This window comes from Pseudoliparis swirei, chromosome 5 (assembly GCF_029220125.1).
Source record: "Pseudoliparis swirei isolate HS2019 ecotype Mariana Trench chromosome 5, NWPU_hadal_v1, whole genome shotgun sequence".
Lineage (NCBI taxonomy): Eukaryota > Metazoa > Chordata > Actinopteri > Perciformes > Liparidae > Pseudoliparis > Pseudoliparis swirei.
Genome location: NC_079392.1, coordinates 17,223,145 through 17,247,050, shown reverse-complemented (window position 1 = coordinate 17,247,050; position 23,906 = coordinate 17,223,145). Strand labels below are relative to the sequence as shown.

The window sequence follows — 23,906 nt, the reverse complement described above, 5'->3', positions numbered from 1 at the left end:
CCACACTCACCACCCCACCTCTCTTTATGTTGCTGTCTATTGGGGAAAGGGGGGGGGGGTCTCTTTATTTCCTGCCCATGCTGCTTATTGACAGGCCATCACTGAAGTCCATCAGTCATCACACACTAAACATGAATGTGGAGATATATGGCATATTGTTTTAAAATTCAGATGGCTTGCTTAAGGCTCATGCAGAAATTCTGAATTCATAAACTTCTGCATGTCAGACACTTCTTCACATTTCGAAAAAGAAAACACAAGTAAAAGTTCACTTTTTAAAATGATGCATTTAGTTGACACTCCTGTTGAGAAATAATAACAGTTTTTGAGGAGAAAGCTCCACACGGTGCACCATACGATAGCCCAAAATATTCAGCAAAATACTTTTAATCATATTTTAAAGATGATGATGATGAAAAATGGCAGAAGTAAACTATCTGGACATAAACCATTCGTGTACGTGTGGCAGCTGTGGGGGTGGAGTCTCCAATTTGGCCTCGGCTGCTGGCTGTTTGGTAATCAGCCAGCTGCTCTGGCTGTTGGCAATTAGTCAGCAGCCGAAGCGGCTCTCATAAAAGGAGCAGTTGAGAATGGAGGGAGGAGAGTGAGCAGAGGCGCTGTCTGCTGTGCTGAGTGAATTGAATAAAGCATGTTCCCGAATACCTCGTTGTTGGCGACTCCTTGGTGCTTTGGGGGGTAACCCACGGGTAGCGGCCTGGAAGCCGTTACACTGGAGCCCAACGTGGGGCCACCTGGAAGAAAAAAGCACCTGGAAGGAGAGGACCCAGACCAGCAATGCAGCTGTTTGGGGCTGCTGACCCCCTATCCCCGGGACCCGTCGCCGCTGCCGACTCCCGATCCCCAGGACCCGTCGGCGCTGCCAACCGATGTTCCCAGCGACTCGTCTGCGCTGCCGACCCATGTTTCCCGCGACCCGTCGGCTAGTTGCCTGGCCCCTGTACCCCGTGGCCTGTCGGCGCGAAGGCCGACCCCTGTACCCCATGGCCCGTCGGCGCGAAGGCCGACTCGTGTTCCCCGTGACCCGTTGGCGCTGCCAACTCCTGATCCCCGGGTCTCGTCGGCGGCGCCAGTTACCCCTGCCCCGTCTCCATCCCGGCCGGTCCCAGTTCCCCGGTCCCAGTTCCCCGTTCCCCGTCCAGGCGGGCTTCAGCTCCCCGTCCTCCCGTCCCGGCCGACCCCAGAGCCCCCTCGTCCTGAGCCCGGTCCCCCAGAGCACGCTCGTCCTGAGCCCGGTCCCCCAGAGCCCCCTCGTCCTAAGCCCGGTCCCCCAGAGCCCCCTCGTCCTAAACCCGGTCCCCCAGAGCCCCCTCCTCCGCCCAAGCTCTCAAGGGAGGGGGAGTAGGTTAGGCCGGATGGAGCCCCGGCCTCAATCGGGCGGTGGGGGTGTGTGTCAGCTGTGGGGGTGGAGTCTCCAATTTGGCCTCGGATGCTGGCTGGTTGGTAAGCCGCCAGCTGCTCTCGCTGATTGGCAGCTCTCAAAAAAGGAGTGGAGAGTGAGCAGAGGTGCCGTTGTGCGGTCTGCTGGAAAATAAAGCATGTTGTCAAATATCTCGGTATTGGCGTCAAATCTCTGGTGCTTTGGGGGGAAACCCACAGGTGATGGCCATGGAGTTGTCACAGTAGGTTAACATTAATGAGATGTAATAGTGTGAGATTTTTTTTATTTTTAGAAAACCTTTATTTTATACTTGGCACAACAAAAAAACAAATTACTTTTAAAACATGTCAACATAATTGCAGCACCATTCAATTCAGTTTATTTGTATAGCCCATTTCCAGAAATTACAAATTTGTCTCAGAGTGCTTTACAATCTGTACATATAGACATCCCTGTCCCAGAACCTCACATCGGCTCAAGAAAAACTCCCAAACAACCCTTCACGGGGAAAAAAAGGGAAGAAACCTTCAGGAGAGCAACAGAGGAGGATCCCTCTCCAGGATGGACAGGTGTAATAGATGCCATGTGTACAGACGGAATCATTATACACAAATTAAAACACAGTAACAACACAATCAATGAATATGACAGTGTATGAATAGTTGGTAGTAGGCATATTCCACGATCCATACCTCGATGATCCATCAGGGATATAGGATCTATGGCTTCTCATAGGGTCCGATGACCCTTTAAGATGTGAAGTCAAAAGGACTCTGGGGAGAAAGCAGAGTTAGTAATGTGCAATAGAGAGATGAAAATTCAGCCAGCTCTACAACAGCAGGCCTAATGAGATCTTCGACTATGAAGGGTTTGAAATGTCAGTGCTTGACTGCTAAAGTCTGTTGCGATATATTTGTGTTCTTCTAAGAAATTGCAGGTTTGCATTTATGTATCTTTAGTTGTATGTGCTATTTTTCTCTTATTAGAACAGAGAGTATGAACAATTCGCACACACAGTCTTGCCAAACCCAAACTGGCTCACCATTTTCTCCAGAGGACCAAGCAGTCAGCTTTCTGGCCACCACAAAACCCAAGTCCAACCCGCTCCAACTGGAGGTCCTCATTAATGTGGTCCACTGCATGCCAACTTGTAATAGCGACACACAACTGTACAACGTCAGATGATGGGGCCCGCTGCTGTATATAAAAATATTATTAAGAATGACCACGTTCTTTAAATACCACACACGACTTTTCTTACTCTCATGATCTCATCTCTCATCTTATTCCCATTCATGGTGTGTTCTTAAATTCTGATGCCACGGGAGAAGACTCAATAGCTGACCGGTCTACAGTAAACTAAATGAAAACATGGAGCTAGTGTGTTCTTTTTATTTCAAGAAAAGGAAACAAGGACATGTTTGTAATATTGATAAGGTCAAAGATAGCAAACAAGAGAAAAATAAAACCTATGACACACACACTTTAACGTCACCTTAAAACTTGCTTACCACAGAATGTATTGGCTGGTCAGCGGAAAAGGATTATGGCGACCATTTTGTACAGATGATAAATGGGCTGGGCTGACAGGTCACTTCTTTCTCCTTTTCTCTCTCTTTCCCTTCAGCCTCTCCACACTGCCTCCAACCCAAAGCTGCAATTTGTTTCCTCCAACTGGGGGACGGATTCTATCAGGTGACAGATTTATCGGCATTGGCACGAGGTAAAACGCCTCAAACCCATGGTAACACTCGAAGACCCACTGCCAGGGGGACGAGATTGAAGCACCATTTATATCTGCTGGGGTCCCAGCAAAGGGCAGTTATATATCACCTCAACAGGGGACTTTGTCCACGTCTCAGAAAATTGCTCTCACTTCCCTGTCCAGCCGGGAAACTAGAGCTTTCTCATTCCTTAAAACATATCTGGATTTCTTCCTTGATGTTTCTTTGCTCTCGGACAAATGAGTATATGGACCATGTGTGTGCATATTTCCCCCTCGGGCCTTAAGGAGGGAAAGCTGGGAGTCATTTTCATTCTGGCCAACATACCTACCATCCCATGTCAGGGAGCTGGATTGAGGTTTGCAGTGACGGAGTTCACAGGTGTAACAACCCCATCCCTCCCCCAACCTGCCACAAAACCACTTCATACGGGGACCATAATTAATCCAGGTCCAGGCCTCACCCAGAGACTCTTTCAGCCTATGGGTGGTCCATAACTAAGTACACACAGATACACAAATGCGCATAGTGTATTGTATGTATATGCTGTGCAGTTTTTACGTTAAATGTACTACTTGTTTCCTCTCGTTCTGTCTTTCTAGCACACACATGCATGGACACATCTGCCTGTAAAGCTCTGAAAATATACAAAAAGAACGCGCCAGATGTACTAACTGCCCTCTGCAGGGCTGACTAAGACTGACTTACCAATTCAATTTTGATTGACTGACTGATAACCTGACTGGCTGACTGAATAATGACTGAATAATTGTCTCACAAACAGACCAGTTACTCGCCTGGCAGCAGCCTGGCTAGTCATCTGGTCAACTGGCAAAGGGCTTGTCACCCCAGATCGTTTTCTGGTTGGCTGAATGACTGAATTGCTGGACTGGCGAATAATTTGAGGGACCAACTGTGAACTCAGTGGCTGCCTCACCAAATGGCTGGCTGACTGTTTATCTGGCTCACTAAATGATTCAATGCAAAAGGGACTCCATCCAGATCAAATTAACTTGTCCCTCCCTATCTCAACTTTCCTTCTTTCCAAACTTCTGTCAAATAAATTGGACAACCTCCTTTCTACATTTCTCATGTCAGCAAAGGCTATAAAATGACTGCATTAGTTTCAGTGAGCAGCATTTATCAGGTGATGAAAACAGGACATAACAACGTCTGTTGTTTGGACACAGTGACATGAAGGCATCAAGTATGTTACAGCTATACCAGAAAACGTGAATAAATAGAATGTTAGAGTAAAGTATCATGGTAAATCTCTTAAATTGAGTGATTCAGTCCAGAGAGGCAATATCAATGTGTTAGTTAATTGTTCAAACATCCTGAATGGTTTTATTGTAATTCTTTACACTTTTATTTATTCTGAAAACACAGCAATCTCACTTTTTTCATGTGGCACAAAAGGTGCTTTCTGCCAGAGAAATAAAAGATTGTTGTTGCCAAAAAGGAATCTCCAAAGAAAATAAAGTGCCCTTGATGATAATGACAGTCTGATGCCGAGTTATTTAATATTCAAGAGTAACTTCTCCAATGTCTGTATAAGTCTAAAATGCTTTTTTCGGGTACTTTGGTTAGGTGCGACACAATCCATGATGGATTTAGGTTTATCAGAATGTCATCCCATCCCTCGAACATGTTATGCTCCGATGTGACCTCTTGGTCCAGTTGTGGTGGATTTGAAAAGAACCAAAGAGCATACATTTCCTGGATCAAATTCCTTCAGTCAAAGGGAAGAACTGTCCATAGATAATGTTTCCTAGTGTCTACATGACCAAACATCATGGCACAGTGGTTAGGATCTTTTTATTTACTCTCCATTAAGTCTAAGCACATACAGCAACACACACAAGCTGTCATTGTGACCAAGTGACCTGCACATCACCCACTTCCTCAGCCTCTTACTTAGAGGTAAGCAAACACACACAGACACACACGCACGCACGTCACCAAAAATTATACCTGCAGGCCTCCACAGAGTGGTAAGTAAACATACACACACAGAGAGTGGAGCAGGACTTTATCATTGGAGAACAATGCTCACCCCGACCTGCTCTATACACTCATAAAGCAGCTCTCTCTGCCTCTTCACCTGCCTGCCTTTATAGATCTTTGCGCTGCAATTAGGCTTTATTAGCCATTCTCTGAATGACAAAGCACAATAGTTGCCCTAATTGAATAGCAACACATTGATTAGAGGTGTTAGCCCTTCAAACTGGGAAGCAGTAGAGGATTTCGATCACAAATGTTCACATATTGGAAAAGTAAAGGTGCAGGCAGGATATTATTTTTCTAGTGATTGTCATTGGCAACATGGTAGTAATACTTAAACTCCTTTTTCTTTTGGAATTACCTCCATGTACAATAATGCATCAGCTTGTAGGAAAGGTTCAACCTCAGATACCCTTACTATATTATAAATAAATAAATATCATCATTCTTTTTTTTTAATTAGTTTTTTTAGTATACACCTTCTCCAGTAGTCAAAGCGTTATCTATTTTGCAGAAACAATTTGCAATAAATATGTAATCGGCTCGACATTAAACTGGATCAGTCTGAGTTTGTCTCCATTATGCCAGTTAAATGTGTAATCTCTGTTTTAGCCTTCCATCCAGACCAAACATTTTTTTTCTCACCTAAAAATGGTACTCCTCCAAAGGTCCTCCAATGTGTATGAATCTCAAAAGGCTGTCTTTGAGTTGTGTTCAGGGAAACCTGAGCTTTTTAAAAAGCCCATGTGTGGGTTGGGGCCTGTGTGGCAGAATAGTTAAGATGACAATTCTCTCTGTGATCACTGAAAATTAAATGTTGATATTTTATATCACACAGCTGGTGTTATTAACCTGTATTCATGTAGATGACGTAGTGATCATAAAAAAAGTTATTTGGTCTGCTGGGCTGTGGATTTCCTACTTGTTACTATATGTTGGCAAATGAGAAAATGAAGAAAAAGAGATGCAGCAGTTTTTTTTATTGTTCAGGTGTTTTACAGCTAAAATTGAAGTTAAAGTTGTGTGTGACCGTATAGCTGTTCTGTGCCATTAGCACAGTGGTGAATGGCATGGCAGGTTTGAAGAAAGGAACAGGGAATGGTCCATTGGGCACAGTTGCATATGTATGTGTGTGTGGCCAAAGGTCAGCCAGAGGGGATACGATATGTCTGTCACAACTGACCGCTCTGCGACCACAGACACCAGTCAACCAGCCATTACTATTTGAGAGTGTGTGCGCGTTTGTATGTCATCCAGAGAGAGTAAGACCAGTCCATCCTCTTTACACACTGTTACAGCCAACCGCACACTGACCCCAGGGTCTTTGAGTGTGAGTGTATGTAAATGTTGTGTGTGTGTGTTCAGACAGAAGAATAAAGCAGTTAACAACCCACACAATCAGGATTCAGCGAGACTAACTAAAGAAGAGATTGTTAAGTCAGGTGTGTGTGTGTGTGTGTGTTGTAACCTGTCATGAAGGACCGCACACTCACATGGTAGATGAAACTGCCCCAGTGAGAGGATTGTGTCCTTGTTGTATTCAATTCATGAATGAACCTTCTCTGTTTTATATAATTACTCAGACAGGCTTGTTCCATTACTATGATACATTTGGTGATATAGTGCAGTTGTTTACCCCTGTGTTTACCTAATTTGCCTAAGCCTGCTGGATAGGACTGGAAACAAGTGGGGTTTTGTTTGTCATATTTTCTCAATTGAAAAAAAGTTAGACTCAGCCTTGGAGTCTGGACACATCTATTCAGTTTTCAATTCAGTTTATTTGTATAGCCCATTTTCACAAATTACAAATTTGTCTCAGAGTGCTTTACAATCTGTACATATAGACGTCCCAGTCCCAAAACCTCACATCGGATCAGGCAAAACTCGCAAACAACCCTTCACGGGAAAAAAAGGGAAGAAACCTTCAGAAGAGCAACAGAGGCCCTCTCCAGGATGGACAGGTGTCTGAATTTCAAAACTCTGAAATGTTGTGCCGAATTATATTCATTGCAATGAAATCAGAGATGATCTGAAGATCTGCTTCAATCCACAAATGTTAACCTTTACTAAGCCGTCTTGACAGTGTTGACCTTTAACCAAAATAGACAAAGCTATTATAGCTTATTAGCTTTACGTTAGTACCATGCACTTCTCCTCCAGTTTTGAAGTAAAAACTGTTGCACGAATGATAATAGCTTGCCGGCCATAATAAGACAGAAGTCGATAATACGATTCTATGATTTAAATTAGCTGTATGAACTCCTTGTGTCAAGGAGCAACAAACTGGAAACCAAAAGCACAACTCTGAGACAGGGGTAACAAAGATGAATGTATTTACTTGAAAACAGGCAGGGTCCAAACCAGGAGATCAGTCCAAGAAGCAAACAAGTCCAAAAAGGGGCAGGGCGGAGAATCGGTGGTCAGGGCTGGCAGGCAGGGTCAGAACAGGCAGGTCAGTAATATACACCAATAACGCTGGAGAACTTGGCACGAAAACAAATGTGGCAGAGGACAAGGGCAAGTGAGGAGTCATAAATACTGACACACTAACGAAAGGATGGGCTGCAGGTGAAATGGGCGTAAGAACTAGGTGAAGGGAATGAATGATGAATAAGCAGAGTGCAACGGGCTGATAGGGTATGTAGTTGTTAATCCTTGCATGCATGACAACATAAACACAGACACACACAGACAGCTGACAGTATTGGCGTGTACTATTGTTCTCCACGATGGCTCTTGAAAATAGAAGCTCATACGAAGCAATGAACATTGACTGTTACATGACCTGCTAATGGATCTAGCAGTTGCCCTGCGCTGGTGTGTGTGTGTGTGTGTGTCTAGAGTGCAAGAGAGGGACAAGCGCGACAGAAATGATGAGTGTGTGTGTGCATTGTTTATGGGGTCATATGCGTGCATGTTAATGTGAATGCACGGTCTTTAAAGCGCCATCACACTCATTTAAGAAAATATATAGTCTATTATGTGATCAGCTCTCGGGTTACAGCATGTATTTATTTTAAGGAAGGACATAACCTGAAATAGACTATAGTGTCTAAGGTATGCTGACCTTGCAGCAGACTCACAACAACGAGGCTGGAAAGCTAAGGTCTGCCCAGTTGAAGTAGGCTGCAGAGGATTTGTAGCCACCTCAACATCCAGGCTTCTTCGAGAGATGGGAGTGCGGAGGAAGGCCCACAGGCAGGCAGTCAAAGACCTTTCCAGGGCTGCTGAAAAGAGAAGTCAGTGGCTGTGGATAAAGAGGAAGGACTCCGCCTGGGCTGTCGGATGAGTGATGGCATCTAAGGGAGTGAGCCCGGGACGCCGGATCTCACTGCTGAACCCTCTGGAGGTGTCATTGGTCAATCAGCGAAACATCGAAGAAGGAGGGCGCCCACTTGATAACCCATAGGATGCCATCAATTATTCGACCAGTCTCGAGTCTCGAGTATGCAGAAAGGGATATTAACACCTTGTCCTACATACAGTCAGGTCCATAATTATTTGGACACTGACACAATTTTCATCATATGGGCTCTGTACACCACCACAATGGATTTCGAATGAAACACTCATGGTGTGCTTTAAGAGCAGACTTTCAGCTTTAATGTGAGGGTATTTACATCCACATCAGGTGAACGGTGTAGGAATTACAACACATTTTAGATGTGGACCCTCCTTTTAAAGGGATCAAAAGTAATTAGACAAACAAACATAATCATCATTGTAATTGTCAATTGTAATACTTGGTTGCAAATTCTTTGCAGTCATTGTCAGTCTGAAGTCTGGAACCCAGAGACATCACCAGACGCTGGGTTTCATGCCTGGTGACGCTCTGCCAGGCCTCTACTGCCACTGTATTCACTTCCTGCTTGTTCTTGTGTTTTGTACAGAGGCAAAATGATGAAAATTGTGTCAATGTCCAAATATTTATGGACCTGACTGTAACAGATCTGGAATTTGTATTGTGAACTGTAAAATGCTTTCATATCCTAATTTTTCCCGATTTGATATTTCAAGGCATTGGCTTGACACTCCTTTACAGATCTATTTCAAGGGTGTCCAACAGTAGTTTCTTCTAAATGGCCCACATTAACACAAGTAATCAGGAAGTCAATGGTCAGAGCTGCAGCAGTCTGACAGTTGATATAACAATTAGACCTCTGTTCCGAAAGAAGTGCTTGAAAGATCCAAGAGGAAGGCAGATTCATTTTAATCTTGGACATCCCTGTGTGTGTGTGTGTGTGTGTGTGTGTCTGTGTGTGTGTGTGTTGATAGAGAAGTGGTTAGGTTGTGTGAGTTACATTTACCGCAGCATATATTCCTGGACATTCTCCTTGCATAATGTTTATACCAGAGTGAATTGTATGTGTGAGTGTGCTTTCTCACACTTCCCTCTCAACCCTTTCCATATTTAACTCCAACCTTAATTGTTTATTTCCTTTCACTACGCATCTAATCTTGTCTTGCACTCTGTTTGCTCTTTAACTTCCAGCCTTTTTCCAAGCTTTGCAAAATGCATGCAATGTCCAGAATGCAAAGCCTTATCCACACGCAAACAGGTATTTTTGTAAATGTAACTTTTTCAATGCATTTTGGAGTTTGATCTACTCCCAAACAGCATTTTAGGTAATTTAACCTTTTTTAAGTGGTGACTTGCAGACAGGGCTGTGCCATTATTATACTTTAGTAAAGGTTCTATTTGTCCCGGGTGTGTCACTGTGTGAGGCTCAGGTGAAGATAAACAGGCTGGACTCCAGGTTTTAGTGAAACAAAAAACATTTTACTTCAGTAAAAGGTCCAACATAAAAAATTCTGGCTTGAAAGTAACTACAAAAAACACTTGGAATAACTATGCGAACAAAGACTGAGAGTGAGATATCGAAATAGAGACAATACGAGACTGAGATAAGACAACAAACCGACAGGAGACAAGGGAAAGACTGGCACAATATATAGGGGGGAAAACAGGTGTACGGCATGATACAATCAGGGAGCAGTGGCGGCTGGTGAATTTTTTTTTGGGGGGGGGGGGGGGGCGCAGTTTAAATAGCACTCAACAATGAGAAGAAAAGAGGTTTTGAGTAGAATATTGTAAAAAACAAAGCTTTATTTCAAGAAAACACCGTGCTTAACACTGTCCAATAACAACTATCAACACACTGTAACTTTGGGCATGAGAGGTTCAGAGCAGAATGCTTTAAGAAACATTGGGTTGGGTTTCAGAGGTTTGCAAAATAAAAGAGTTTCACCCTCACATGAAAGAGGTTCAGAGCAGAATAGAGTCAGAAAGAGATCACATGTTACATTGGGTGACAGAGTAGACCCACTACGTGTAAAGAAAAGTAGCCCTCCTCTCTTTAAAGTTGGCAAATTTCTCAATAACTCTCTGGTTAAAGTCAATCATGTCTGTAACCAGCCTGTTTCCATTATTCTTGAGGGAATGTGTCTGTTTTTCAGAACTTCTTCGTTGTGTTTTCGATGCCAGTTCGGTCTCCTTCTGCTGTTCTGCTCTGCAAACAGGGTTAGCTTCATGCTGTTAGCGAGTTAGCTCCATGCTCTTAGCTAGATAACTGCGGCAAGATTCGTGTTTTACACTTGTCTGCAGCTCTTTAGATCCCTCCCCCCGTTGTAGTCCAGAGAGTTTCAGTCCCAGACTTTGGAACAACAGACAGGGGGATTTAAACAGCGCATTACTCACTGAGCCTCCAGCTGACAGCTCCGTTAGCAACCTGCTCCCGTAGCTCTGTGGAGCTCTCTGGGCTGAGGGAACGATATGTTTCTGATCTGCCGAATAGTCCAGTCACGTGAAATAATAAAACGATGTCATTGGCCAATGAGCGCACATTTTTGTGCCCCAAGATTCACGTTTCATCCGCCAATGAGAAGCCGTCCTTGCCGAAACGACTGTGAAATGTTTGCTGCTCCCGCACACACACGTTTGGCCGGTGTCCCGAAAATGGGGCGGGGCTTCTCTCCGTGATAATGAGTGGCGATATATAATATTTTTTCACATTAACTTAAGTGGTTGTTGACAGGCTGACGGTCTCCCACACACATTTAGCGCGTCAACACGGTATATTTACTATTTAAATGATTTGGCATACAATGTTTTTTGACAGGATGTATTTTTTCTTCTTCTTTTTTTTCATCTCAAAATTTTAAGAGGGGCGGCGCCCTAGCGCCCTCTATGGACGCACCGCCACTGTCAGGGAGACAGGAGTGGCTGCGGGCAGGTGAAGGGAATTAACCAATCAAGGAGACAGAGGAGTGGCTGAGGGCAGGTGAAAGGAATGAAACAATCAAGACAGAGGAGACATACAGGAGAAACGGAATAGGGTGTTACACTATTAACCTCTGGTGACCCGCTGATTACTGCTTGGGTTATCACTTGATGCATATGACACTCTGCGGTTCAGTGTATTTTAATCTTAATTGTTGAACTGGTTTTAGTCTGGTCACTGTGAAGGCCATCAATATGATTGGCATTACTCTTCTACCCATTCAGTAACCTATTGTGTCCCATATGAAAACACGTTCATTTGTTATGTTACTCCATTTCATTCTAATTTCTCAAATCTTTCTCATAACAACTCTTCCTCCGTATTCTACCCCTCGGCTGGCTTCTCCCATCCTTCTGTAGAGCTATCAGTGGGACATTGAGCTATGTGTAACTCTTCCTTGTTCTTCCTCTTCTACTCACCGCTCCTTCTGCCAGAAACATTAAACTGGTAGCCCTCTCTCCCCTCCTTCCCACCCTCCCTCTGATGCTCTCCTTTCTCCATACACTTTTTCTTTACCATCCCTCACTCCAACGTGATTGACACTTAATCAGGGATGAGCAAGTGCCAGGCCTTGACCTGCTCTATGGCAGTAGCCCACCGTATTTTTTATGAATCTCTTATCTGCTGCCTGCATCATTACCCTCCATTAACCAGTTTTACACCTGCTCTGTGTAGCACATGTTAAATATTATCACATCATTTTCAAATATATTGTGATACCTCTCTCCAAGTACCATAGACAAATAAGAGAAGTCACAGTTGAAAATATGACATTAAACATTGTTAACGTTTCCAGTAAAACTCTCTCTTCTTAATACTTGTCCTCAGAGAGACATCAGAGATGGTGAAAGTGATATTTGTTTTCTCTTTAGCTTTACTCAGGAAGATAAATACATGTCCCATTCCACAATCAACCATTGCAATAATTAATTCAGCAGGGGCCATTCCTCTCAGTGATGTTTTTAATTTCTTTCAACTACTGGTAATGATATTTAAAAATGTAAATGCAGAGTATTCAGTTGGATCTTTAACATGTTTTCCTGTTCTGCAGAGTTTATTTCAAAATAAATAATCCTATCATGTGATGATGTAGTGGGTTTCTGTGAGACTTCACGTTCAAGCACACAGGTGCCAGGTTGTCAACTGAACATATTCTGGATACAGCTGTATCATTTATATCCCTGATTTTATTTTCGCAAGGGGTTTAAATCATTAAAATATGTGTACCCTTATATAATATCAGCGTCCTTCCGCATAAGGTTATAAGCAGAAAACTGGGAACACTGAAACCTCTTTACACAAATATGTATGCACACGCACGCACACACACACACAAACACTCCTCTCTTTAGTCAAAGGGCCAGTCTTTGTTTGATCCCTTGTGAGGTTTATCTCCTAAGCCAAAATGTCAACACTTGCTGTTGACAGACTAAGTTTCCTCCAATAATCCAGTGACTGTCCACGGCCTGAGACTTGGACACCAGCAGGTAACTGCAGTTGACCTGGGGCACAATAGAAAGTCAAAAAGATACAATATAAGGAATTAGAAAGTGACAATTAGAAAAGAGGCAGAAGTATGCCCACACTGAGCAACATTGTTATGTGCATGGTTTTCTTTCTATTTTCACCATCTGTTCATCAAAAGTCGTTGTTTGCAAATTCACTCAGATACATCTAAACGTAAGTACATCAGTGTTAAGCAGCCAACTTTTTGTCACCTTTATCTGGCAACTTATTAGAATGAAAAGTATAGTTTATTACACATTACAGGTGTATGTCTGTGACAACTTTTTATTGTGAAAGTGTTTAATGCAACAGCGGAATAATTACTGGTCACACAATTGAGCCACAATATAATTGTTATCTTATATTTTCACAGTTTCATATCGCAGAAATGGAAGAATGTGTCCTGAGGAAAAATTTTATTCTGTTTGGCTATATTGCAATTTGATAAAAGTGGTTACGTATAGAGCAGAACCAACACATTTGCACCTCAATGCATCAAATTACTGCAGCATGGTCACTGCTCCATAAGCTTTAACCTTTGACGCACTATTTTTTTTAAACTTTATTATTTTCTTATTATTATGTACATACCCCTTTAGCGACAGTGTTGGATATGTGACAATATACGGGTGTTACACGCATGTCTCTCCAAAATAATCTTGACAAGAAGTTAGGTTTTTGCAAAAAAAACACAGTAATGTTGAGAAAGAGGTTGAAGTTAACGTCACTGACAAACGAGGCACGTGAAAATTTTTTCATGTTTACTATTAGTTTGGCAGGAGACACGAACAGCAGTCTCCTCGACAGGAACTCTTGCATTTTTCCTTGTGCTTCCTGTGAGAACTATGCCACACTTTATGTTACATCAGTTACTGTGAGCGTCGAATAAGGACACAGGTGTGTTTACATTGGAGTCAATTACACGCCTGGTGCATTGCACACACAAAGCAACTGTAAATTGTCACAGTATGTCAATGTGGTGTGTACAACTTGTTGAACAGCTCCCTTATAACAAAAGCTATATGATAATGTAGTTTTAAGTTTTCTATTTTGTTTAATTATATATTTTCGATTCACAGTGTTATCACCTTCTTTTCCCTCACTCCTTTCATCTGAATCTACTTCTTATGGGAATTCTGCTGAATCCTTTCATCCTTTGCTGTGTTTTGTTTACACCAATGATGCTTTGTTTGTGTCACAATTCCGTCTTTGTTGTGTTTTTTGCGTCGTTGCTCTGTATGCTGGGACCTGACATATTCTTTGAGCAAATGTATATATGTCTTCAATACAGAAAACAGAAGTGGGTGGAGAGTCATGTTGTGTGTGTGTGTGTGTGTGTGTGTGTGTGTGTGTGTGTGTGTGTGTGTGTTTGTGTGTGTGTGTCTGTGTGTTTCAGGGTGGTGAATTCCAGCCAGCAAGTGTGTTGATCATAGTGTAATCATGTTGTGAGTTAAAGTGAAGGTTTTTTTTCTATTTTTTGGAAGTTTTTTCTGATCCGATGTGAGGTCCAGGGACATGGATGTCGTATGTGTACAGATTGTAAAGCCCTCTGAGGCAAATGCAACTTGACAAACACACACACACACACACCCTTGCAACAATAAAAGCAATAGTTTATCATTAAATTGAAAATAAAAGACAGTTAGTTTAATGAATCAGAGAAATGCAATATTTGTTTTACAACCTGGAGTATAGATCTGAATGTTAAGTGTGTCTGATTCATATAAATCCAAACTTGGAAGTGAAATGTGGCTGAGAATTAGTCCAAAGTTTGAGTGAGAGGGTTGGCATGACTTTTTTATGTTACTTTTACCACCTCAAATTGTAAACTGAGATAAAGTATCACATAAGAACCTCTCTCTCTCTCTCTCTCCAGTTGTAGTTATCAATGATTTAGTTGTGAATAATAAACAAGCCTTGTGCTCTCCATACTGTTCGTTTGTATGTTGTCTGACTTTTTATGTTTCAACCTTATGACTGGTCTTAGATTCCTTCTTCATGCCCCTCATTTTATTTCACCACAGCTCCCGCCCCCCCCCCCCCCCTCTCCGTACAGGTTAATCATTCCAGTGTGGTTATTTCGCCAGAAGAGGTCTTATCAGTCCTGTGTCATTTTATAACCTAACCTGCCTCCTGCCCTTACTTGTCCTCCCTCTCGTCAACCCACTCCGCCCCCCACTGCCAAGTTACCAATCTTTAAAGAATCACACCCCACCATTAAGAGCATGCTGCTGAATGGTGAATGCTTCTGCACCTTGTCAACATTTGGTTGATGTGCTGGTCACCAAATGACAAGGAACACACAGTGTGTATTTCTGGAGGGAGGTTGAGTGGTCACTGGTACTTCAATAGGAGAATTACATTATTTTCATATTTTTTTTGGTCCGCAGCAAATATATTTTAATAAGTTTTGTTTTATTTTGTAATTATAATAATAATGTATTGTCATCAGATGCATTGTGACACTTGTTTGGCCTTAAGGTTGCAGATGAAAGTATAAAGGAAATCATTATAGTGAAATTGGACATGTATACATAATTGAATCTTCAGTGGCAGTACAATGGTACAGTGCTAAGTGTACATTAGCTCCACAGGAGACATAATCAGGGCAGGAACGCCTGTTTTAAATGTACTCACGATGTTTGGACTTTTATACAAAACAGTAGTTGCAGCACAAGCAAAGATGAAAACATTTATTTGAGATATAAGCAACAATATCGCCATTGTTGCTACAGTCAGACTTTTGAAATGTACAATCCAGATCACAGATGAAGATATTTAAATAAAGATTAAAAAACATGTTACTTGTGAAATAATGGAAGTGTTAATTGCACTTTTTAAGAGTACTGATAAAGCACATGTATCTATAAATACTTAACTGCATTTTAATATAACTGATGCTATCATTACAGGTTTTTTCAATCGCTAACAAGCGCTTACCCATACTTCAGATACTTTTTCTAAACTCTTAACACACACTCACACCTACAAAGCACAATTGGCCAAATGGATAATTTTCTTGTCAAAAGCACATTTTGTTAAATATATATTAACTCTTCATTTCAAAATAGAACACATCTTTTTCTGCAGACACTAAATTTACCAAAACACTGGAAATCTGACTCAAAATGAAATTATTCTGTCAAAGAATAACTCTTGTTTTCACTTCACAAGGTCCTTCCAGTCAATCAAAGTCCACCAGGTTGAAAAACACTGCATTTGCTGACATTAGAAAAACTGCATAGACTTTTATGTTTCAGTTTTTCAGGTATTTGCATGCAAAACATGTAATCCACTGTTTTTACACTACATTTCTTGGTTGGGAACTGTATGTCCACATGTAATGTTCACATTCAAAAGCATTCCAGTAAAAACCAAATCAGTTTTTTTCTCTTTACTGTTTACTACAGGAGTTACAGTATAAATACTGTTTACAGTATAGGAACAGAAAAAGTTTTACAGTATTGCTTACAGTGAACAAAATATCCAAGAAACACACAAGAGCATTCTGAACAAAAAAACAACGGCAACAAGCCTAGATAAAAAGGGGGGAACTATTGTTCCTTTAAAAAAGTTCAATCCAAACTGGTTTTTTTTGTTGTTTTTTTTACAAATAAACTATGTTTTGGGGCAACGGCTGCAATAGCTGATTGAACAACATTCGGTTAGTCAATGTAGGTGGTGTCTGCAACATCTCAACCTGTCATAATCAAAACTTAAATTCTAATCCAAAACTTGCTAAAACATATTTCTCAAAAACATTCCAAACTTACCATCAGGAGGAGATGGGGAATCAATTGTTTGTTTATTATCAGCTAAGATATATTGTTTTAGAACTGCTATCATTGCATAACAGGTTTTTAGACTGTATCTAAGGTTTGGAATATTGTGGGATGTTGTGTGTTAACATTCGTAAATGATACAAAAACAATCCATAATTTTGTTTAGAGGTATAGCTTGTCTGTTAAGAAAATGTAAGCATTGTGAAAATGTGTTCACTGACTGCATATTGTTTGAAAACGACATGAAATGTGTGAATGGTACGGCCACAAAAGACCGTTGCTGTGCTAATTGTGTTTAGAGTTTTGAAAATGTGACCACTGTTTGGACAAACGCTTGGTAGCGCCTGAAAAAAACTGTAAATGCAGGTCGAGATATGTACAATGCTTGCGTTATTTTTCTACCTGAGATCTTAATGTGGTTGTACTTGTCCTGCTGTGCAATAACGCTTCAAAGTTATTACAAATGATATAATTAAAACAGTGGTTTGTTACACTGACTGTGCACTGTGGTGATTTTACATTCTAATAATACCAACATTTTATAGATCGAGAAGACATTCTCATATAAACTATCATAATATTTGTTAAGTGTTCCCCTCGTTATTGTACGCGACTACAAGTGTGTGCGCGGAGCGTGGCCTCGACCCTTCAGGTGATCTGGCGGTCTTCCCCGGGACTGTTCGTCCCTGCCCTGCTTCCACCTCCAGAGATATCGGGTCTCGGTGAACTAAAATAAGTGTGTATGATGAATAACCACAGTAATGTATTGCCTTTATGGATTTAATTTGGAATATACTTTATAACCGGAGCTTGACATCAGTTCACTGATTGATCCCTGATCAGCCAAATACTGATACTAATTCATATACAAAGGTATCATTTATTGAGTAGTGGACCCGAAAATATAGGCCGCATAAGCAGGGCCTGCTTAGGTTTTCTAAAATTGAGCAAACAAACCCAAACCTTGTCTCGGTTATGTAACATTTCGAAAAAGTTTTGGGCCTGAATTTTGATTTCTTAAATGTCATATCCCTGTTAGAAAAAAGGAAAGAAGAAAGGTAAGTATATATTCAATATTGTTTAGACATTCTCAGTGGAAACGTTACTCGATGGTCACAGAAGCAGAAGACATGACGCTAAAATTGATTATTGAGATGAACTAAACATTGCAATAAATTACGACGGATAAATAACGATTAAAAACGTTATAAAAAACAACTTTAGGTTTTAGAATCCCGGGTACCAGCGTGCATGTGTGCATGCGTTTAATGCAGACCCTGTTATAACACGCTCCATACCACATACCTAGCGCGCTTCCTTTGCGCTCCGTGCGCTCGTCGAGTCTGCTCTCACATGCAGTTGCATCACCTTGCTTGATTCCCTTGTTCGCCCTCCACTTTTAAAGTCCATCATTAACGCGATTAAACAGCTGAGATAGCAGAGCGACTGAACTGGAGTGTTTGCAGCGATGTTTCCCGGTCTCCTTGCCTGATTGGATCAGAAGGATGATGTCAGACGACCGCATGCGCTCGGGATTGGAGCGAGAGGAGTAAACAAAGCCGCGAGGAGGAGGCGGAGGAGAGGTCTCCACATCTCCAGACAGTCCGACCCGCACACCGAACCCGACTTTACGCACAGGAGGGGGCGGCCCCGGTGGCGCGTACACGTCTGCTAAAACTTAAAAGTTACATTGAAGGTCCCATGTTCATGGGTGACCCGCTAAAAAAAGACTTTTGGAAAAGCTAAGGGGAAACTCGCCATCGTATTTCAATCCCGACGCTGTGCAGTTGAGTAAGAGACTGATTCTCTAACTCAGCACGCAACTGTTCCTGAATAAGTATCGACGGGATCACTCGTGTCTGCTCTCCGTTAGTATTGCTCTTCTCTGCGCAAATGCAATTTTGAGAAATTATATAAATTAAGTCAAATCAAAACACCATCGGCACCAGCTATGCAACCCGGGCGTTTGAAGACCGTCTGCGTCGTTTGAATCAGAATACGTATTCGGAGGATGGTCCGATAACTGGGCGACAGAAAGAGATAAAAAGTAAGAAATAAAAGCGTAATAGACATTTGAAACGCAGGTGCCTCTCACGTCTAGGTGTCCCGCCGAGCGGTGCAGACTCTCCAGCTCAGGCCGGCAGCGCTGACATGCTGCCCACATTCGAGACTGAATCACTGGGACTCACTCGATCGTATGGAGAACAAGGGCGCATGCCAAGGAATATGCAAGGTAAGAACTGTCATTCATGTGCATCTCATACATACACTTCCACTTTACACAACGTTAACTGAATGGAAGTTCTCAGCGCCGATGTCACCAAAACGTTTTAATCTACGTAGGAAAATGACTAATGATAAAACAAGGAAGGCTATTATTGCATGATCAACTTGTGTAGTTATGTGTGGAGGTCATTCGTTTTTGCTCTCTTATCACGATGTCTTACGACGATACTATCTTTACTTTGATAACAATTAGAAAGTATGTACGCATGTCACACCTGGACGCACTTTTCTATGTCTTGGCCGGTTATTAGGCAATGATTATACAGACACTCAGGCTCGCGTGCGGACGCCTGGTGCATGCGTAAAAACGGCGAAACAGAGGGGAGAGCTGGATATAACTTTTTAATATCTGTCGTTTTTGGAATAAACCGCTTTACTTCGTCTTTGAATGTTCAGAATCAATTTAGGATTTAGGATGTATCTGTACATTAGTTAACACAGAGTTGTTGCCAATGTATCAAAAATAAAGAAACAACTTGAGAGCATAATTTCACAGGTTTTTATTTAGTGATTTGCTCTCTTCCAATATTGACCTCGGGAAATTAGACGTTAGTCTAAGACGCCTAATCGAATGTAAGTGCATTGTAGAATCGTCATAATTGGCACACAAATGAATCTAAACTAATTGATATTTTGTATAGAATGTATATTGCATAAAAAAATAAAAATTGATTTAGCTAAATTATAAGGGAGCACCAAATATCGTTTTTACGAAGTATGCATTTTTCATATTTATTTTTACATTTCACAAATGAACGTCAATCATTTAGTTGCTTTCGATCTTTGAATGTGCCATATTAGGTTTATGATTTAGAAAATGTGGAGCTTTGATATAGGAAGAAAACAATCTGATTGGACATATTTATAAATCTTCCCTACGGCATATATAAGAATATTGTTTCTTTATATCTTTAAAAAAAACACACACGCATAAAGTAGCAATAATTTAAAAAAGAGTATGACTCCTCTGCCAAGAAAAACTCAGGTATCCCCCTCAATCACCTCACGTCATTTCACATCAATATAAACCGGCAGCCAATTATCCCGGACTTGTTTTACGAGACGCTGATAACATTCACAAGTCAAGGAGTGGCTTAGAGAGCCCGTTATCTACTTTTACTCAGGGCTAAAAACAAGGTAGCTCGGACTAAAAGAGGTTTTAACTTGGAATCATCAGCATTTTCTACAAATTGTGGAGCTCTTTGGAAATGCGAGCTATAGTGGCCGTTGAGGTGAGAGACTGCTGTCCCGGTATGTTTCTGCAACTTCTAAAGCAATGTAGCATGCACACATGCGTGCACAAACCTCCGCGTGTTTCTGCGGCAGGGATGCATGAGGGTTAAACTAAATAAGGGCTACATAATAAATAATGTATATCTTCTGTAATACATGCATAACCTAATCTTGTGTTTTTATAATTCATTGAAATAGCAGAAACATCGATCACTTACAATTTTAAGGAAAACAATATCTCACTTAAACCCACAAAGAATATTGTTGGACATATTCCCATATTTGTGGCATTAGAACAAGGTCCAACAAGATTTACTAATAATAATTATTAACCACGGCCTCGTCCACTGCGTACATCCAGTGCGCTGGTTATGTTACGTATCTTCATTCAAATGTGTCAACATTTCTAGCACGATAGCAGCCCCTACACATTTTCTCCTTTATGAGCTCCAAGGCAGAAGAAATTTCGGAAACTGAGTTTTCTCTGAGCTTCTGTGGAAAAACCGGCAGCTCCCTGGAACTTGTTGCTTCAGCTGGAAAAAGAAGCGCGGATCGCAGCAGGGCGACGCGTGAACAAACCAGAAATCATGTCTAATTAAAAGGTCTCAGCTTGCAGATGAGTGGATTTTGAAGTAGAGCGGTGGGCTAATATATGTGGAGGCATTGGAAGGCGTCTAGTTGACTACATATTTCCACTTGTACAGCCACATCCACTGAGCTTTTCCTGTTTGATCGTGGCTGTTATTTTATGATTAATAATGTTTTTGTATGAAAATGTCCGCCTGGCTGTTTGCTTTGAGCTGTCACACAAATCCTTATCAAAGCACGTATTTATAATACGCGAGGCAAAGGGGAGGACAACAAATACACTGCAATTATATCTGATATATATATATCGTCAGTAACGGCAAAATGTGCCAATGTTGTGGATTTTCACTTATTCCTAAATTGATTTTCAAATTACAGTAATTTAGTTTATCTAGACAGGATCATGTCAAATTATATTGACGACTTGTTAAATGGATTTTTATTATTTTTCCAACACACGCAGACAGTCACGTTAAACGATGCATATGCTTCAGCATCAACAATACACAAAAGACGCAAATGGCCTTTAGCATTGCAAGATTCTTCGACATGAAAATTATGTGGGCTCAAGTTGGTTTTGCATGTTTTTCTCCTCGTCCGCAGAGATAAGGGCTTTTCTGTGAGTCTTCATTTGTCTGTGGGCGGTAACATATTCTTCTCCAATCCTTAACTCAAATACCTCACCATTTCCCCCAGCGATTTCACGACTTAGACGCATGCATATTTATGAGACTCGCTTTTTTCTTCTTCTTGGCTTCTGTCCGCAACGCATGTAAAAGAGAGAGCGGCAACAAGGCGAAATGAATGGTTGTGTCCTTTCAACTCACTCCAAACCCGACTATTCATCGTCTTCCCCCAACACACATCAAACCTGTACAAGTCCAACTGAACTTCAAAAGAATCTCTTCCAGTTGCGTCGCGTGGTTCCCCGTGGTTCGTCTTGATGGATGGAAGTTGGCTTTCGGAAAAGAGATTGCCCAGCACTGACTTGTGTCTGTGTGTCTGTGTCACATCCTCAGCCCACCAGTTCAAAATGATGGACTACACCTATGACGAAGACTTGGACGAGATGTGTCCGGTGTGCGGAGACAAGGTTTCAGGGTATCACTACGGACTACTGACCTGCGAGAGCTGCAAGGTTAGTGCCCTCAAGCACTCCCCGCGGAAAAGCAATAAACTGTTGAAATAATATTGTGATCATGAAGACCTCTTTGATGTCTTCAATATTCCAGAGTCTAAAAATAGTTTTTGGTAGTGAGGTTTCTAATTATTAGTGGTATTCTAAAAATCCTGTGCATGGCCGCCTGTCAGTCTGAGGTTTGCAGTGCTGAGCTTGGCCTGTGTGTATTGAAACTGTTATGTGTTTATGTGCATGGCACTTTTCATTTTTCAATTACTTTTATTTTCCTGGGATACTGAATGGAACAGCCATGATTGCATTGTGCAATTTAAAAAAACAATCGCATAGTAATATATTCTGGATGTAATTATTTTTCTATGACTGCTATGGATTATTCTCTCTGTTCATCTGTGGAGATGTACTTTTCCGGTTATATTTTTGCACACTAAGCATTTAGCTGACATTTTTGTCAAGGGTGACTTGCAACAACTGTAACTGTATGGTAAATATGTATTCCTTGCCATTAATATTACAGAAAAAAGAGAAGAAAAAAGTTAAAGAGGCCATGGGGTCAAATATTGTTGCGAGAATTGAAGAAACAAACTTTTCCTGTGAACAGCAGATGTAAAGCTTCGAACCGCTTGGAAAAGAAACACAAGTGTAAAAAGCATACAAAGTGTGTGTTTGTGTGATGGGTTTTGTGCAATTTTGGCAACTTTGCAGGAGGTGGGGCAGGAGCTTTACCCCGGAAGCAGAGTACAAAATAATACCCTCTCTGTTTGTCCTGTAGCCTTCTGTCTAAACTCTCATCACAAGTTCATCAAGAGAACTGCAACGATGTCTAACAACAAAATGTATTCCATGTTAACCATGAGGCACCGAAAAGCAAACACTTGCTGCTATTATTTTGACTTCTATCAACAACCTGTTTGTCCCTTTCTGCCTGTGTTCACGGTTCTCCTCCACACAGAGCATTTAGGTTTTGCCCAAGTTGTTTGGTTAACTCAGTGAAGCCGTCAGCACAACATTAAGTTAAGACAACCATCTCTGTGTTAAGACTATTCGGTGTGAAAGTGACGCTCACAGAATTGATGCCGCCACGCACATTTCTTGCATATGTGGTCATTATTCAAAGCATATGTTATAGATTGTATCCCATATTATGACCTTGAGATGCTAAGCACTTGCTTGAAGGGAGACATCAGTGGCATCTCTGCTGCTTTTCAGACTCAGCAGAAGCTTGTGTTGGAGAGCCAATCCACACACGTACCCCAGTTTCTTTGAAACACTCTGATGTGTGTATGTGTGTGTGTGTGTGTGGGGGGGGGGGGGGGGGCCTGCATTCATGCAGGATGTAGATGACGTGTGTTAAAAAGTGCTGCATATGCCTATTGAAACATGAATGATATTGATAATTACCTGAAGCCAATTATTGATCATCTCTGACATGCAGGCATCTATTAGGTGAAATTGTCAGAGCTGGAGTAATATATATATATATATATATATATACGTGTGTGTGTGTGTGTGTTGACATGTTGCAGACTCATATTGTTATTGAATACTCACTGTCAGTTATGTAGGCAGTACAATTGTAATAATGGAGGTTCCTCAGCTATATGAAAACAAAATAGTGAAAAAGCAGCTACATTTAATTCTTAGTTATCTATTAACATAAAAATAACTTTGTTTCACTTCGTGGAACTTGCTACCGGAGTAAGTTTCACAATATTGTTTTTCAAATCCCCCCCCCCCCTAATGGCCTCTAACTCATGTCGATATCATTCAATCCCCTTATGGGGAGACATCGGGGTCAAAATGTGCTGGTGCTTTGGTTGTGTTGTCAGTTTTGAAATGCAAGATTCTTTAACCTCCCCATAATTCGATGACCTCATATACACCAGACATTGTTGGTAATACACTGTACTACACACAGGGATGGATTAACCAACGGGCCTACCGGGCCCAGGCCCAGGGGCCCAT

At 41.5% G+C, this 23,906-nt stretch overlaps 2 protein-coding genes and 1 long non-coding RNA gene across 6 annotated transcripts in view; 1 reads left to right on the top strand and 2 right to left on the bottom strand.

Annotated features, from left to right (window-relative positions):
- LOC130193964 (adhesion G-protein coupled receptor D2) overlaps positions 1-23,906 on the bottom strand; it is a 219,405-nt gene that overhangs the window by 16,990 nt on the left and 178,509 nt on the right. The window lies entirely within an intron of this gene.
- Positions 15,594-18,117, bottom strand: LOC130193982 (uncharacterized). Its single transcript, XR_008831758.1, has 2 exons — positions 18,002-18,117; positions 15,594-17,728 (listed from the first exon to the last, which is right to left on the bottom strand). It is a non-coding gene; the product is annotated as an uncharacterized LOC130193982 (long non-coding RNA).
- Positions 18,319-23,906, top strand: part of nr5a2 (nuclear receptor subfamily 5, group A, member 2) — a 117,105-nt gene continuing 111,517 nt past the window's right edge. For 3 of the 4 annotated variants that reach the window (XM_056414832.1, XM_056414833.1, XM_056414830.1), the window contains exons 1-2: positions 18,319-18,929; positions 21,823-21,941. In XM_056414832.1, coding sequence (XP_056270807.1) covers positions 18,848-18,929; positions 21,823-21,941 — 201 coding nt within the window. In that variant the 5' untranslated portion in view covers positions 18,319-18,847. The remainder of the gene's footprint in view (positions 18,930-21,822; positions 21,942-23,906) is intronic. The other variant, XM_056414831.1, reaches the window with a different exon arrangement.